The sequence below is a fragment of the Tenrec ecaudatus genome, chromosome 8 (genome assembly GCF_050624435.1).
Source record: "Tenrec ecaudatus isolate mTenEca1 chromosome 8, mTenEca1.hap1, whole genome shotgun sequence".
In the NCBI taxonomy this organism is placed as follows: Eukaryota; Metazoa; Chordata; class Mammalia; order Afrosoricida; family Tenrecidae; genus Tenrec; species Tenrec ecaudatus.
The window spans coordinates 73633563-73650747 of record NC_134537.1 but is presented as its reverse complement, the minus strand read 5'-3'; the positions used below and the strand labels follow the sequence as shown (position 1 = coordinate 73650747).

The window sequence follows — 17185 nt, the reverse complement described above, 5'->3', positions numbered from 1 at the left end:
AAAGTCTACTGCCTTGTAAAACCACAGGGACAGCTCTACTCTGTCCCGTAGGGTCGCCATGCGTTGGAATCTACTTGATCCCCATGAGTGATCACGAAATCTCTGGCTGTTTGGACACAATTGTAAGGAAACTGAAACCCTGTGCAGTTTGACTATTTGACAATGTTTCTGAAGGGTCCTGTGGCAAGAAGTTTGAGGTTGCTTTTTGGCCCCTTCCTGTGCGACCCCCACAGTGAAGCCAGTGAACTCGTCACTGATACCTCCCGGACCCATAATTATCTAGTCAGAACCACGTCTGCATCTACTGTGCCTTCCAAGTACTTAATATGTCCATTCATGTATTATACCCACTTAGATAAAGTCAACCGTACAGCATTTCAGAGCAAGACTACACAACTCTGATAGGACAAATGGGATTATTTTATTACAACGAATTCACTTTAGGCTTAAGACTAAAAATGTGACAGAATTTCAGTACTTTGCCATGTTTGTTTGTTTGGTTTTTAACACACATAGGCAAAAAGGAACAAAAAAACGTGCCCTTACTTATTTGCTATTTCAGAGACATTAATGACTGAAATATTATAAATCTTTTTATCTTTTATAAGGAGATTAGAGCAAGGGGAATAGTCTGTCAATGAAACTTGAAAATGCAAATAAATGTTGGTTTAATTTGAAATAAAGCCAGAAAACATTTTCAAAGTAATTAATTTAAAATGTTCTGTACGCAAACAGAATACACATTTATAAGGCTAATGGCAAGCTAAACCATACGGAAAATGTGTTCATTTGTAATAGCATCATTTTGATCTTTCTGAACTATGTAGATTTTATAAAATTGCATCCTTGAATATCTGACTCTCTTGTTAATCATCTTATACAAAAACTAACATACACGGTGAATTTTCTACTAGGTATATGATGGAAAAGACAGCTCATCACGCTCACTGGGAGCCTTCACAAAAAACGAACTTGTGGGGCTGGTCCTCAATAGCACTTCTAACCACCTGTGGCTAGAATTCAACACCAATGGGTCTGACACCGACCAAGGCTTTCAGCTCACATACACTAGTAAGTAGCATTGATCTATTTCTAATTGTTTTCATATCCCCAGTTGTGTTTTTGGTATAATTCAATTTTTAATACTGTCAAGAAAACAATAAATTTAAACACATTTACTATGGGCAATATTTTGAAACATCTATTTAGAGGTATAGGTTAATTATAAAATTGCTTGACCTGAAATAAATTGCATGATATTTAAGAATATTAATTGTGACATAGTATACACTGATAATAAATAACTTATGTATAGTATACATGCATTTCTGTACATATAAATGATATAACACACATGTGATATACATAACATATAAGTGAAAATTTATAAGGAAATATTAATATTATTTAAGTAATTGTTATTAAATATATCTCAAATAAGAATGTTTGTATATAGCTGAGTAAATATAACTAGAATGCGTTTGCAGAACCATAAAATTATAAATTGTGATAAATATGCTTACATGATGGCTAATAGTGTTACAAAATATATATCACACATATGGGCATAACTATAATTACAACTATTTATTAATTACTCTCATGTAGAAGGCCCTGCTTTTACCAGTACTGTTTCTAGATGGAAAATCTAAACCCAAATAATTTAAATACCTTTTAGAAGATAATATGTATAAAAATAAAAGAACAAAAAAGATAATATGTATATTAGCTAATGGAACTAGGATTCTATCTGTAACTCAAAATTTTGAGAAATGTTCTATAGAGTTTCCTATTAATCTAAATTACTATAGAATGTAGTTTTCAAAAACAGACAAAGGAGAGCAAGGAAAATAAAGGAGAAATTAAGTTGGATTCTCAAGTAAAAATATAGCATATGATGACTGTCATTTTCAATATATTTTAGTTCTAAATAAATATAATGAACATTCTAGCTATTTGTTGGGGATAACTAATTAAAATTAATTAATCAATTAAGTTGAATTCTTGAAAAATCTAACAGTCCAATTCTTCAACAGTTTTATGATTAAAAATCTATATGAAACCCAATCCATGACTTAGAATATTACAAATTTGTTAGTGGATATCAAAACTAATCCCTTTATTTGGCAGATGAGCAAATGGCAGTCTTGGAAAACAGAAATCATCTTACACCCACAGAGCTAATACAGGTGCCAATGAAGAAAGTTAATTGCTTCAAAATATCCCTTTGGTGGGAGAAATCACAGTTATAAGGCTTTGGGCAAAAATAGGATTACTACAAAGTTTTACATTGTGAAAGTAACCATTTAAAAGACTCTGTAAAGAGAGTACATATGAATGGCATTGCTTGAATACTAAAACTGTAACCATTAAAATTATAAAATTGAATATAATTATAATTTTCTTAACTACAATCCCATGTTTGGGCATTTTACCCTAAAAAATTCCAAAGAATTTTGTTTTTAAAAAAGCATTCTGCATTACTTTTAGATAAAAAATGTATACTTTTTTTTCGATTTTTGTTCCTTTTGATCCTGTTTTTCCATTAATATGTCCAATATTTTAAAAATGTTATTTCTTAGATATGTTAATTAACAATTTCTAGATACTATACTGGACTAAACATCATAGGTAAATATGGATACTAGAAAAGGAAAACTGAAAAATATTTACAAAGCCTTGTGAGTTTCATAATAAGGAAAAGAGGTATTCCCATTTGTGCCTAAATATTTTTCCAATTTTTTACCACTAACTATATTTTCTATAGGCTGAGCTTTGGCTTATTTTAGGTGCAGTAAGGTGATGCGGTCAGGGAAGCCTTGAGCTTGACTTGGTTTGGAGTAGTCTTATTGTAAAGCAACTTGACAACTCGGTGGCTAAGCACTTGGCTGTTCACCACGAGGTCAACCTCTGGGAACCACTCATTTCTCCACCTAAGATTTTGTAGTTGGCTTCTTTAAAGATTTACAATCTTGAAAATCCTAGGATGTAGTTTTCTCTGCATTACAGCATCATTATGAGTTGAAAGCAACTCAACAGATAAGAGATTTCTGTCACATATAAACAGCAAAAACCAGAATATTTAGACCTGGGCTCTCTACTTTCTCCTCTGTTCATTATACACAATCCTATTCCAAATCTGGAGGTTCTGAAACCCAGCATAGCCTCTCCCAAGGCTGCTTTATAGAAAACATCATACTTTCCCCTATTTTATTGCTCACGATTTTCTAACTGTAAATACTACTTCCTATTTTCCCTACAGCTATTTTCAAATGGAATAATTGATTCATGAACACGTTGTTCGATATTCTCATAGTTGTACAAGAGATGTTAAGATGTAGATCAGAATATATGGCAATTTCAAGCAACTAGATTAATAAGTGAGGAAAAATTGCCAAAATATTTCCAGAATACTGACTTCTTCTATAGTATGCAAATTACAGTTAGAAGGCCCACATGCTCTAGAGACCAGGTGACTGCATTGAGATCAGCTGTAGGTTTAGCTTCATCAGTATGTTGTGCACATCCTCCCTCATCCAGAGGAATTGCTTCATTTCATTGGACTCAGACCATACTGGAACCATGGGGCTCTTTTAGTCCCAAACGTCTCCTTTGTATCTAGATGTGTTGCTGCTCCATTCACCAAATAACTTTGAGAAACAGCTTGGATTTGTTGATCTCTGTAGGCACAATTTTTAATTATGTGGAATTCCTTGTTTCATGGAAATACAAACCTTGGAAAAAGAGAGGAACTATTAAAGATAGTTGATGGTTGACTTTTTAATTATAGTCAATGGACAAGAATAGCTTTTGTTATCTTCCCTGCTGCTTCTCTCATTTTCACCCACCACAAATACACAGGTGCTCCTCAAACGCAAGTGGAGCTTGCAGCATTGTCCTAGAGCTGGAAGAGAGTAAGAGATGGTGAAAGATACCAGTCACATTGAAACAATAGTACATATGGCTATATAATGAAATATACATATATTAATGTTTATTCTTGTAAATATGTATAATCAACTTTATATAGTCAAATCTTATTAATATCATGTTAAATTCTTAGGCTTTAAAAACATTAGGTAAGATTAAGAAACCCAAAACTCCAACAATGCTATTGAATATTTTAATAAAATATTCATCCTTAAAATATTTATAATAGCTCCCTCTTCCTTCTCCCTTCTCCCCTCTCCTCAAGGAAAAAATATTTATAATAATGAATTAATATAAAATACTTTCTGTAAGCCAGTAAAACCCAAGATTATGTAAAGACCTTTTCAATGGGCTATTTTACAAATTAATTTATAAATTCTTCCTGATATTTAATTACATTACTTAAGAAAGCAATTATATGTTAGGTACATCTGATACAAAACTGATCAACATATGGGTACATGCATACCCCCCTGTTTTTCTCTCTACTATATTCTCTCTTTATCTCTCTTTTCTTTCTCTGTATATATTCCATGTTTGGAAATCAGTACAAATAAGATAATATGTTCTTTAAAATTTATAGCATAGAAAAATGTTATAGCATATTCTCACATTCTTTCTAAATTTACCATCATAACAATTCTGTGTCTTGGCAAGTGGCTTCTCTTATTATTCTTCCTAACTTTGAAATGTGTTGCAGCATTCATTGAGAGTTACTACTAGGATCCAAATCAAGGCCTTCTAATTGAAGCCAAGCATGACTCTTGGACGTACTTTCAAATATTTTAGATGATCCCTCTTCATTAACCACCATATATATTGGCCGATATTTACATATGCACACAAATTAACAAGTGCAAAAAGATAGATTGTCTTTGGCCTAAATTTGGAAGAAAAATTTGAAACTTTAATCAAGAAATTACTGGGGTTCTTTTGAATGGAGATAAGGCACACTAAAAGTTCTGCTTCATTACAACACACTTTTTCTTTGTTTTGCTTTTTGTTGTTTCTTTATAAATGTGCATATTTTCAATATAGATAATATTCTTATGGTAAATAAATATGTGAAATCAAGGCAAAATATAGAAGCCTTTTGATATCAGAGACAATGGGGTATACATTTTATATCCCCCTATGGCACCTTGTATAAATGTTTGATTTCTTACATTTAAAGCTTAGCTGAATCATTCTTTATCGGATTGTGAATCTATAGAGCTGTCTTACAGCAATAAGAGTAAGAATTTCCCCTTACCATTTTTGGTTTGCCTTTCTCCAGTGATTTTAAATATCTTCAAAAAATCAAGAAAACATTTATTGATGATGGATTATCATGTTTTATAAGTATTTCAAAAATATGTGTACAGAAACCGAGGTCTGGAAATATTTAATTTTATATTAAACTTGGATTCAAAAATAAATGTGATGCTTTTTCTTTTAAGTGCACAAAGAATGCCACAGAATAGTCATGCTGAAGAATCAATTTGCTCCAACATTCTGAGAGAATTTATAAATATATTAGGCTTTCTGAGTTGTTTTTACTCAATTATTAAAGAGGAACATGCTTGCTTTCTGTCACAATTCAAAGAACCATTATTGTTACACTGGTACATATTAAAAACAAACAAAGAACAAAAATCCCTGTCATTTAGATAAGCCTGCTCAGGTGAACGCTGTTGTTCCAAACCTTGAGGCACTCCGTGGAGGAAAGGGAGGCGCTCTGTTCAAGGAAAAATGGGCATCTTTAGAATCCGTCCCGAGTGTCCATAGGAGTTGGAATTGCCTCAGTGGCACTGAGTTTCATTCTGTTTTGGTTTGGTTTGGACTGTACTGGTGGATCTCTCAAATATGCCATGAATGGACATTTAGTATCATGGTGCTACATGCTTTGACCTGTGTTACAACAGATAAAAGGCATGGTTCTTGTTTCCACATCAATCGTTGAGAAATTCGCACTTAAAACTATGAAAATAATGTGAATATATAATTAATTCTCCTCTGTAGTGTGGCACAGATCTGTAAATATTGTAGGAGTCAGTCAGAACCCGATTTATAGTGATCAATATCCTTGTAAATCATTTGCAGCTATTTATCCTTACCTGTGTTTGCTCAATTTCCCAAAATAAATTAAAGTTCCTTATGATAATATGAGTATTTTATATTGAGGACATAGAATAATAATTTATGTTATTCTATTAAAATAAAGTTAAACAAAGAATTTGTAAATTGTTGTTTATCAATTATTAAATAAAAATAATTTATAATCGCTATGAAACCTGCTCTTTTCCAAGATTTTGCTGTAACTTAAAATAATAGTTGATAAAGGCAAATAAATAAAAGTCAGGGATAATATTTCAGCAAAGAAGAGTGAGTGAAATGTGAAATTGTCTATGGTCTTTAAGTTCATCAGCTCATTAATATAAAATTTTGAATATAATGGAGAATTAAATTATAAAGAATTAGAAAAAAGAAAATTAGCTGTGCGGGACCCTATCTGCAAAGATCTTGAAAAAATAAGTAGGTCAATTGATTATAGGTAAGATCAAGACAGGTCTTCCTGGGCGGTGCAAATGATCAAATATTGCACTCTTAACTTCCCCCGAGACTCCCTCAAAATTAGGCCTGGCGACTTTGTAAAGGTCACACTATTGAAAACCCAGAGCACTGTTCTACTCTGCACACATGGTCACCTTGAGTCACAAACAGCCTAGCAGGCAACTAGCAACAAGATGAGATCAGAAATATTGAGAGCATGAGGAAAACAGACACTGTGTGCAACTAACTACTGTACATAAACCTAAAGGTGAAGTATGTAAGTCAGAATCCATCATTTGAAGTCCTGCCAATACTGGACTGATAAAGAGGGATACTTTTACCTGAATATATTGATAGAATTTTCTTTGTATCTTTCTGCTCACTTTGTCTCCACCCAAGTATATCAGGAGTCCTGCTGGTGCTTGTTTCTATTACAGATTCTAATACTGGTCCTTAGCCTCACTGACTATTAATAAGGTTTAAGTGCACCACAGTATACTCATTTTATAATTGATTAGTATTTTTTGACAGTTTGATTTTGGAAATCCTACACAAGCAAGTATTCATTCTCAAGAAAAAATTCTGCAATTTAGTTTTATAAAAATGCTATATGCAAAGTGTTCTTGCATTGAGGAAGTACTGAAATAGAGGCCCAATGTCCATCTGCTACCTTAATGCTTAACATATAAATATATGTACAATACCCTATGTCCCTTTTGTTATATGTAAACATATTTACACATGTATGTGCATATATATATATATATATTTGCCTCTGATTTCTTTCCTCTATTTCCTTTCACTTTCCTCCTGTGCCACTATCATGCTCCACCTTCATCCTGGTCTCTGAAACTTGGCGCTTCATCAAACCCCACCAGGCATTTTGCTCCCGCATTGCTGTTGATTTTAGAACACGTATTCCCTTGTCCCTGGGCTTATGGGCTCCCCACTTCCTTTTTCTCCGCCTCCCCCTCTCCCATGTCCCCCTAGAAGTGTCAATCTGCTTGTTTTCTCCTCTGGATTGTTTGAAAACAAACAAACGAAAAAGCCTATAAAGAGCTTCAACTCTGTCTATTGACCCTATGAATGCTTTCCAGTGAAGTCTGATGAGGTGCCATGCCCTGCCCCAAAGTCTGCTTTTGGGGTTGCTTGGGGACCTTTTGGCTTTGCTCCCCTTGCTACTCTGTTGCACTTTCTTTGAGTTTCACTCTGCTGTGATGGGGTCAGACCTGCACAATTCCCGCACTGTGTCTTCAGGGCTGCCCCTCATAATGCTATAGGTCAGTGAGGGGATGCCTATGGGCCTCTTTGTGCATTGGCTGCTCAGAGCAGGAATGCCATGATGTCATTCTTGGGATTTGATGGGCCAGGATGCAGTTCTCTCTCTCTCTTCTTCCTTTCCTCTTAGTCTGCTCCCATGTGGTCTGAGAACTCCCACCCCTCTCCCCTGGCTGCTCTTCAGTGCTGTCCTCTGTAGTGCATTCCGGATACTTTGCCTGAAGACAAAATGGTTTCATAAGCAAGTGTGTTAAGAAAGCTGATGGTGCCCAGCTACTCAAAGATATAGTATCTGGGGGTCTTAAAGGCTTGAAGATAAACAAGCTGCCATCTACCGGGGAACCAACAACCCCACTAGCCTGTGCAATCAGGAGGTGTCCACAGATCAGGTATGAGGCATCAAAAGACAAAACAAACAATCATAGATGGGAAGGGGGGGGCGGAGGAGTGTAGACCCAAAGCCCATCTGTAGACAATTGGACATCTCCTCACAAAAGGGACACAAGGAATGGATGAGCTAGCCAGGTTGCAGTATAGCACTGACAAAACATACAGCATTCTTCTCGTTCTTAATGCTTCCTCCCCTCCACTATCATGATCCCAGTTCTACCTTACCAGTCTGGTTAGACCAGAGCATGTATCTCTCACTATATGGAATACATGACAGACAAACTCCTCAGAAACAGTAATGGGAGTGGAAATATCATGAGGGTAGGGGGTAGGTGGGGGGAGAAAGAGGGAATGGATTGCAATGATCAATGTAAAACCTACCCCCCCAGGGTGACAAACAACAGAAACATGGGTGAAGGGATAGAGCAGACAGTTTAAGCTATAAAAATAATAATTTATGATTTATCAAGGGTTCATGATGGTGGGTGGGTGGCAGAAGGAGAGGGATTGGGGAGAGGAGCTGATACCAAGGGCCCAAGTAGAAAAAAAATATTTTTAAAGGGATGATGGCAACATATATACAAATGTGCTTGATTCAATGGATGTAGGGTTATAAGCGATACAAGAGCTTATAATATAATTATTTATTTTTTAAAAAGCTATATGACAAAGAACCTCTGAGGACAATATCATTATACATTGAGCTGCTAGCTGCAAGGTCAATAGTTCAAAACTACAAGTCTCCCTAAGGGAGAAAAATGAGACTTTCTACTCCCCTAAAGAGTAATATCTTGGAACGCCGCAGGAGCAGTTCCATCCTGTCCTCTGGGGTCACTATGAGTCACAGTCAGCTGGATGGCCATGAGACCATTTGTGTGTTTGAATCGGTCACTAGTTGCCAGACATCTTACACAGGGGGGTCACAAGTATAGGTGGTAAGAGGATCAGAGGGATGAGCCCGTTCTATCTGCACTTGGTAAAAAAAATAACCGAGTCCAATGGCCAGAATGCTCTAGAAACTGTGCACAGCATCATGAGACATCCCAAACCGAGCACTTCAGCAGCAAATTGGGGTATAAATATAAAAGGCCTTGGAACTGAGAGCAGAATTTTTGGAAAGAGCCCCAGTTCAGGTGGCAAGCAATATACCTTGTATACTCGAGTATAAGCTGACCTGAATCTCAGCCGAGGCACTTAATTCTACCACAAAAACTGCACTAAAAATATGCTGAGAAATTCAGCTCATACATGAGTACATATAGTTATTCATATGTAGCAAAAGAGGTATAATAGATAGAATCTTGATTCTCTAACGATGTGTTGTAAATCCTAATTCTTATAGCTAGGGTGCAGGAGCTACTATGGCATAGTAGTTACACTTTGGACTACTAACTGCAAGGTCAGCAGTTCAAAACCACCACTCTCTGCAAGGGAAAGACAGGCTTTCTATTCTCCTAAAGAGTTACAGTCTCAGAAGCTCACAGAAGTTCCATCGTGTCCTGTGAGGCCCTATGGGCTGCCATTTGACTGGAAGGCAGGGAGTCTGGCTTTGTTTTTATGCCTGCAGTTACAAACCCACTTGGGAACAGGTATTCTTGATCCCGTTAACAAGGGAGGATTAGGGTAGAATGTGTCTTAATCTCCAGTTAGAAACAGAGTAGCACTAGATGACAAAAACAAAAAGCATCATGACTGTGGCAGGGCAGAAGAGTTCAGCGTTCCTTTCTTGTGTAAAAGCCATCTGCACGTGCCATGGCCACATGAGAGACCCGGGCTCTATGGCGTAGGCTCTATCATTCTCCCGTGTCCCCTTCCATGTGGTTGCCATCCGTGGATCACCTCATGGTCTCTGGCCACTGTAGAGTCCCAGTTGTCACTTCCATCGTCCAGATCTTCAGCAGGAAGAAATAGGACTCTTGTTACAGGACTTTGTTCCCACCGAGGTCCTCTCCTGGAACCCGCGCAGGACTCAGCCTTAGGACCACAGCCGAGTGCACAGATACTGGGCAAAAAGAAAAGCGTTTGTTTCTTATTTCAGAGAATGACCCCGTGGCCTGGGATGAATTTCTGCTCTATGGAACAGAAGGGAACAATGTGCATTTAGATAGCAGGAACTCTTTTCAAACCAACAACATAATACTGGTCTACCCACAAGAAGATCATGTGTGATCTTCATAGGTGCAGCCCATAGGCGAACTCCTGATCGTGGCTTCATCCTTCAGTAGGGATTGAAGGCATCTAGATCCATTCTCTCCTGGCCATACTTAGATGTGTGCTCTGACTGACTTTCCCAGGTCACCAAAAAGACTACAAGGAACTTCTGCTTTGCTCATGGGTTTTGTGGTTTTATTTTTGCGGGATTTTTGCAGATATTTGCATGAAGGCTCATGCTCTCTTTCTAGCCCACATTGTCCGCCATTAATTGCATTCTTTTCTTTGAAATATGTTTTTAACTCTGATATTGGAGTGAGCCGGAAACTAAGACACCAAGAAGTCTAAGGCAAGATGAACAATATAAATGTTTGAAGTTAGAAAGAAGATGGACACAAAAAGGGTTTTGGAAGATTGTTGGATATTGATATCTTGGAGATGTACTTGATTTGCTTGAGTACCTTCTGGTTCATGTAACAAGTGGCAGAGTTTGGCTCTCAGCAGCAAAATATCCACAGACAAGAGTTTCCAAGGTTGATGAGTCTGCCCTTTTAACAAGTGCAAGTTTTGCATCAGCGGCTCTGTGATTCTTTTGTCCTCTTTCCTCATGGTCTCACTTTGGATGCTACAGCTCCTAATATCATAGACTCAACTTAGCAGGCAAAGACTGATGAGCCATATCTACACTTTAAAAAAAGATTAAATATTTTCTCCTACCGCCAGCCTTCTATAACCAGCTTCCTTTCCAGACAGAACTGGGTCTGATGTCCCCTCCCTTGTTCCCTACAGAGGGCAAATCCTTCATTCCATCAAGACTTCATGATTAGAAAACAGAAGAAATCGAGGGAATATAATTGGGCAAAAAGGTAAAACATTTTTTTGAGAAGAGAAACTTTTGGTACTTGCACTTGTTATATTTGTTTCTTAGAGGACTCTAAGGAGCTAACAAAAGAAATATTAGAAACAATTGGATGATTTGGTAAAGTAACAAGCAGAAACCATCAGGTTCCTATATGCCAAAGGAGAATGCTCCCAAAAAGACATCAAGAAAGCAATACCATTTATAATAACCACACAAAAGATGAAATATCTAGAAATAAACCTAACCAAAGAAACAGACAACCTGTACAAACAAAACTACAGAGCAGTACTACAAAAAAAAAACAAGAGACTTACACAAATGGAAGGATGTCCTGTGTTCATGGATAGGATGACTTGATATTGTGAAAATGTCAACACTATTTAAAGCAATCTACAAGTGCAATGCAATTCTGATCCAAATCCCAACTTCTTTCTTTTTTTAAAAAAAAAGGAAAAATTTATTACGAACTTCTTATGAAGAGGGAAGAGGCACAGGGTAAGCGAATAACTTCTTAAAAAGAACAAAGTCAGATACTTTTGCTATTAAACCTCAAAACCTACTGTACAGTCACAATAGGGTAGTACTGTTATAATGATGTATGCATAGGCAATGGAACCAAATAGAATACCCAGAAATAAAACCATCCACCTACAGGCAACTTCGTTTTGACACAGAACCAAAAAAGATTTGATGGGGAAGAGACTCCCTTTTCAACAAGTGATGCTGGAAAAAATGGCTCTTCATCGCAGAAGAATGAAATAGGACCAATTCCTTACCCTATGCACACAAGTGAACTCCAGGTGGATTAGAGGCCTAAATATGAACACCAAAGCTATAAGGATCATCAGTGAGAAAATTGGAACAAACTTAAGGGTTCTAATGCAAGGCCGAACAGACTGTCATATATAATAAAGGAAGCACACGGACAAAGGAAGACAACAAGATGACTGGGACATGTTAAAAATTAATATATATATAAACTTATGTACATCAAAAATATGCTATCAAACGAGTTAAACAAGAGCCTCCCTACTGGGGAAAAATCTTCAGCACTGACAAAAAGGACAAAGGCCCAATTAATAAAATCTATAGAATTCTGCAATACCTCAGTGAGGGGGAAAAAAACCAACAATGAAGAATTCAATTAAAAGGTGGGCAAAGGACATTAATGGACAATTCACAAGGGATGACATTTGAAGGACTAACAAAAATATGAGGAAATTCTCACAGTCACTAGCCATCCTGGAGATACAAAAGAAAACACCGATGAACTTTCACCTTATCACTTTTCACACTGAATAATGGTCTAATAATAATAAACAATAGAGAAAATAGATGCTACAGCAGATGTGGAGAGATTGGACCCATTAGACACTGCTGGTGGGTTTTTTAAGTATGTACAACCATTGTGGAAAGCATTATGGAGATACCTAAAGTGACTGGCAATAGCAATGCCATACTGCCTAGCAATGCCATACTGCCTTGCAATACCTTTGCAGGGAATATATCCTAAAGAAAAAAGATACAGAACATGAACAGGCATATGCTCTTCCATGTATACTATATAGCACAGTAGCAAGAATCTGGAAAGAGTTCAAATGTCCATCATAGAAGAGTACATAAAGAAATTCTGGAACCTACCAAACCAAACCTAACTCACTGCATTGAATTGATGCTGACTCATAGCGACCCGCAGTGGGTTTCTGAAATGTAACTCTTTATGGGAGTAGAAAGCCCAGTCTTTTTCCTACAGAGCTTCTTGTGGTTGTAAACTGCCAACCATGCTGATTACAGCTTGACACCACCAGATCCTAACCACTACCCCACCAGAGCACCACAATGAAATACTGTGCATCGCTAACAATCTGCAATGAAACCATGAAACACCGCATGCCATGGTAGAACCTGGAAACCATTATACTGAGTCAAGTTCGTCAGTCACAAATGGACAAATATTGTATGAGTCTTTTACTATAAGGATAAACACCTAGACCAAAGCAGGGCTCTACTCTTACATCATTTAATTTTCCAATCTGCTCTATCAAGCAATGAGGCAGAGTGCCGGTCTAGTCACCATGAACCATGTACATGTATATGTACATCATTTTTTTTGCATATAGTAATTTTTATTAACATTTTATTAGGGACTCATACAACTCTTATCACAATCCATACATATACATACATCAATTGTATAAAGCACATCTGTACATTCTTTGCCCTAATCATTTTCAAAGCATTTGCTCTCCACTTAAGCCCTTTGCATCAAGTCCTCTTTTTTCCCCTCCCTCCCCGCTCCCCCCTCCCTCATGAGCCCTTAATAATTTATAAATTATTATTTTGTCATATCTTGTCCGATCCGGCATCTCCCTTCACCCCCTTTTCTGTTGTCTGCCCCCCAGGGAGGAGATCACATGTAGATCTTTGTAATCGGTTCCCTTTTTCCAAGCCACTCACCCTCTACCCTCCCAGAATCGCCCCTCACACCCCTGGTCCTGAAGGTATTGTCCACTCTGGGTTCTCTGTGCCTCCAGCTCTTATCTGCACCAGTGTACAACCTCTGACCTATCCAGACTTGCAAGGTAGAATTCAGATCATGGTAGTGGGGCGGACAGGGAAGTATTTAGGAACTGGAGGAAAGCTGTATTCTTCATTGGTGCTACATTGCACCCTGACTGACTCATCTCCTCCTCTAGACCCCTCTGTGAGGGGATCTCCAGTGGCCGACCACTGGGCTTTGGGTCTCCACTCTGCAGTTCCCCCTTCATTCACTATGGTAAGATTTATTTTTTGATGATGCCTTATACCTGATCCCTTTGACACCTCGTGATCGCACAGGCTGGTGTGCTTCTCTCATGTGGGCTTTGTTGCTTCTGAGCTAGATGCCCGCTTGTTCACCTTCAAGCCTTTAAGACCCCAGACACTATCTCTTTTGATAGCCAGACATCATCAGCTTTCTTCACCACATTTGCTTATGTACCCGTTTGTCCTCAGCGATTGTATCATGGAGGTGTGCACCCAATGATATGATTTTTTGTTCTTTGATACCTGATAACTTATCCCTTCGGGACCACGTGATCACACAGGCTGGTGTGTCCTTCCATGTGGGCTTTGTTGCTTCTGAGCTAGATGGCTGCTTGTTTATCTTCAAGCCTTTAAGACCCCAGACACTATCTCTTTTGGTAGACGGGCACCATCAGCTTTCTTCACCACATTTACTTGTTCACCCACTTTGGCTTCAGCAGTTGTGTTGGGAAGGTGAGCATCGTAGAGTTCCAATTTAATAGAAGAAAGTATTCATGCATTGAGGGAGTGCTTGAGTAGAGGCCCAAGGTCCTTCTGCCACCTTAATACTAAACCTATAAATATAGGCACATAGATCTGTTCCCCCATCCTCATATATATATTTGCATGTACATGTCTTTGTGTAAACCTCTATAAATGCCCTTTGTCTCCTAGCTCTTTCCTCTATTTCCCTTGACTTTCCTCTTGTCCCACTACCATGCTCCATCCCCACCTGGGTTGCAGCTATACCTCTTCTTTATGTTACCTTACCCTTGATCATTCCCTACCAGGCCTGCTACTCCCCCCTCACCACCAATTTGGATACCATGTTGTTCCCTTGTCCCTGGGTTAGTTAACACCACATCCTTACCCCCCACCTCCCCCTATCGCAAGTCTTCCCGGAACTGTCGTTCCTGTTGTTTTTCCTCCAGATAGTTCATCCAGCCTATCTTATTTAGACAGACCTGTAGAGAAAATAACATGCACAGAAGCAAAACAGAGGAAAACAAAGCAACAGTATACAACAAAACAACAGGAACAAACCACTGACAAAGAACAAAACAAAACACATCAAGAAAGAAAAGCTTATAGTTAGTTCAAGGATCGTTTGTTGGCCTTTAGGAGTGTTTTCCAGTCCAGTCTGTTGGGGCACCATGCCCTGGCCCCAAAGTCCACTTTCAGCATTCCCTGGGGACCTTGCTGCTCCATTGACAGAGGAGTCCTCCCCTCAGAGGGGATCCATTTCTCTAGGTGGAGTTGAGAGAAAACCATTCATTTGCCACCATACAGCATTGTGCTGAGGCTACCCTAAATTAACAGATAGTCCCACAAGAATGATAAGCAAACTTTACTGGAAATTCAAGTCAAGATGGAGGGAAGGGGTCATGGGTGTATTCCTGAGAGGTGATTATACTTCTGCTGGTGGGTAAACCAGGTGGAACAATCTCCCATCAGGAAAGAAACCCAAGGGGTGAAAACACCCAGTCCTACACTGCTAGTTGAACAATTTTGACCTATTTTCCATCAGTTCTTGGTGACTCAGTCCATGTGCTAGAGAGTACAGGGACTTTAACAACTGACCTTTTGAGCTTGAAGATAGCACATGGATAATTAACCTGGGCTTTAGAGGGCTTTACCTGGCGGCAAGAGGAGGCTCTGTAAACTCACAGTGCTGGTTTTCTCCTGGATAACACCTCGTCCCTTTTCACCAGGAGACTCTGCAGTGTTGATCAGCACCTGCGTTCATTACCTTGCTCCTAGTCATTCCTGTTCCCCTGCTACACTTCCATTTAGAAAATGTGAGATCTGATGGCATATAAACCTTTAAACTCGCTGCCACGGAGTTTTCAGGCTCGTGGCAACTCTTGGACAGGTAGAACTATCCCTGTGGGTTTCTGAGACTGTAACTCTTTACCGGATTGATGGCATATAACAGGTACATTTATTTATTTTATTTTTCATTGTGAATTTAGTAGGAGTTTACACTTTAAAAAAAATAATTTTATTAGGGGCTCATACAATTCTTATCACAATCCATACATACATCAATAGTGTAAAACACATTTGTACATTCATTGCCCTCATCATTGTCAAAAAGGAGTTTACACTTTATAGTCTCATTTTTTTAATTTAACAACTTATAAAGCCCCCAGGAGCCCTGGTGAATAGTGGTTATGCATTGGACAGCTAAGCTAACTGCATGGTCAACAGTTAAAGCCATAAGCCACTCTGAGATAGAGAGATGAGGCTTCTACTTCCATAAAGAATTACAATCTCAGAAACCCACAGGGGCATTTCTACCCTGTCCGAGCAGATCCCTATCAATCGGACTTGACTCAGTAGCAGTGGGTTTTGGGTGTGTAGAACTTTCCTGTAGCTCGCCTTGTCCTCCTCCCACCCAAACTTTCCCCCTTTATCACTCTTGTAGAAAATTTTGTATCTTTATTTTATTTTAATTTTCAGAAAATATTTCATTTCATAATTAAAACTTTTTTGTCTGTATTGCTATCAATGCTTGCAGCTGCCTGTCGTTTTAGTCTTTCCTCAGGTGTGCCTTCCTCATTTTCCCCAACCCTACTTAAGACCTCACTTTCAGTTGACTAGCAGGACAGATAATGAGCTTCAGGCAAGTCCACAGCAGGCCTTTCCTGCCTTCTCTCCACAGCTGGAAGACTTTCAAAGGAAGGTCTTGTTCTAATAAAATGAATTTACCATCTGAAATAGCCTTTAAGGAAAAATGAATGTTCTCATGCCACACAGTGAAAACAGTAATTTGGAACGTGTGGTATGAGTTTGGGGGTGCCAGCCCCCACCACTAATCATGAGTTCAATAAGTGCAATTGTATGGTTGATATACATATATATAAATATTAAAATCATGGAGAGCATGAGCGATAGAAGAGAGAGTCAAATAATGCATTCAGACACAATTCATGGTAGCATGCTCACCTCCTGGATGGCCATGATCTTACCAGCCAGGTCCACGCACAGCGTGGGCCGAAGGAGGTGGGGTGGAGACCTGGCAGGAGACTCGAGGACTGGACAGGAGTTTGGAGAGCCGAGCATGAGGCTGGAGAACTGGCTTATTGTGAACCAAGCATTATATCTTCTTCTGGGGGCATGATAACAGGAAGGGGCAGTACAATCGGCATACACATCATAGGAAGGGGATGTATGATAGGCATAAGCATGACAGGAAGGGGATGAGCTAGGGAGGGGTGTGCCCACAGCAATGGGAAGATCTAGGGGTATACATGT

The 17185-nt window shown here is 38.5% G+C and overlaps 1 protein-coding gene across 1 annotated transcript in view; it reads left to right on the top strand.

Annotated features, from left to right (window-relative positions):
• The window catches only part of CSMD1 (CUB and Sushi multiple domains 1), a 1770408-nt gene that overhangs the window by 1388560 nt on the left and 364663 nt on the right, over positions 1–17185 (top strand). The window contains exon 23 of the mRNA XM_075557189.1: positions 915–1071. Within this exon, the coding sequence (XP_075413304.1) occupies positions 915–1071 (157 nt within the window). The remainder of the gene's footprint in view (positions 1–914; positions 1072–17185) is intronic.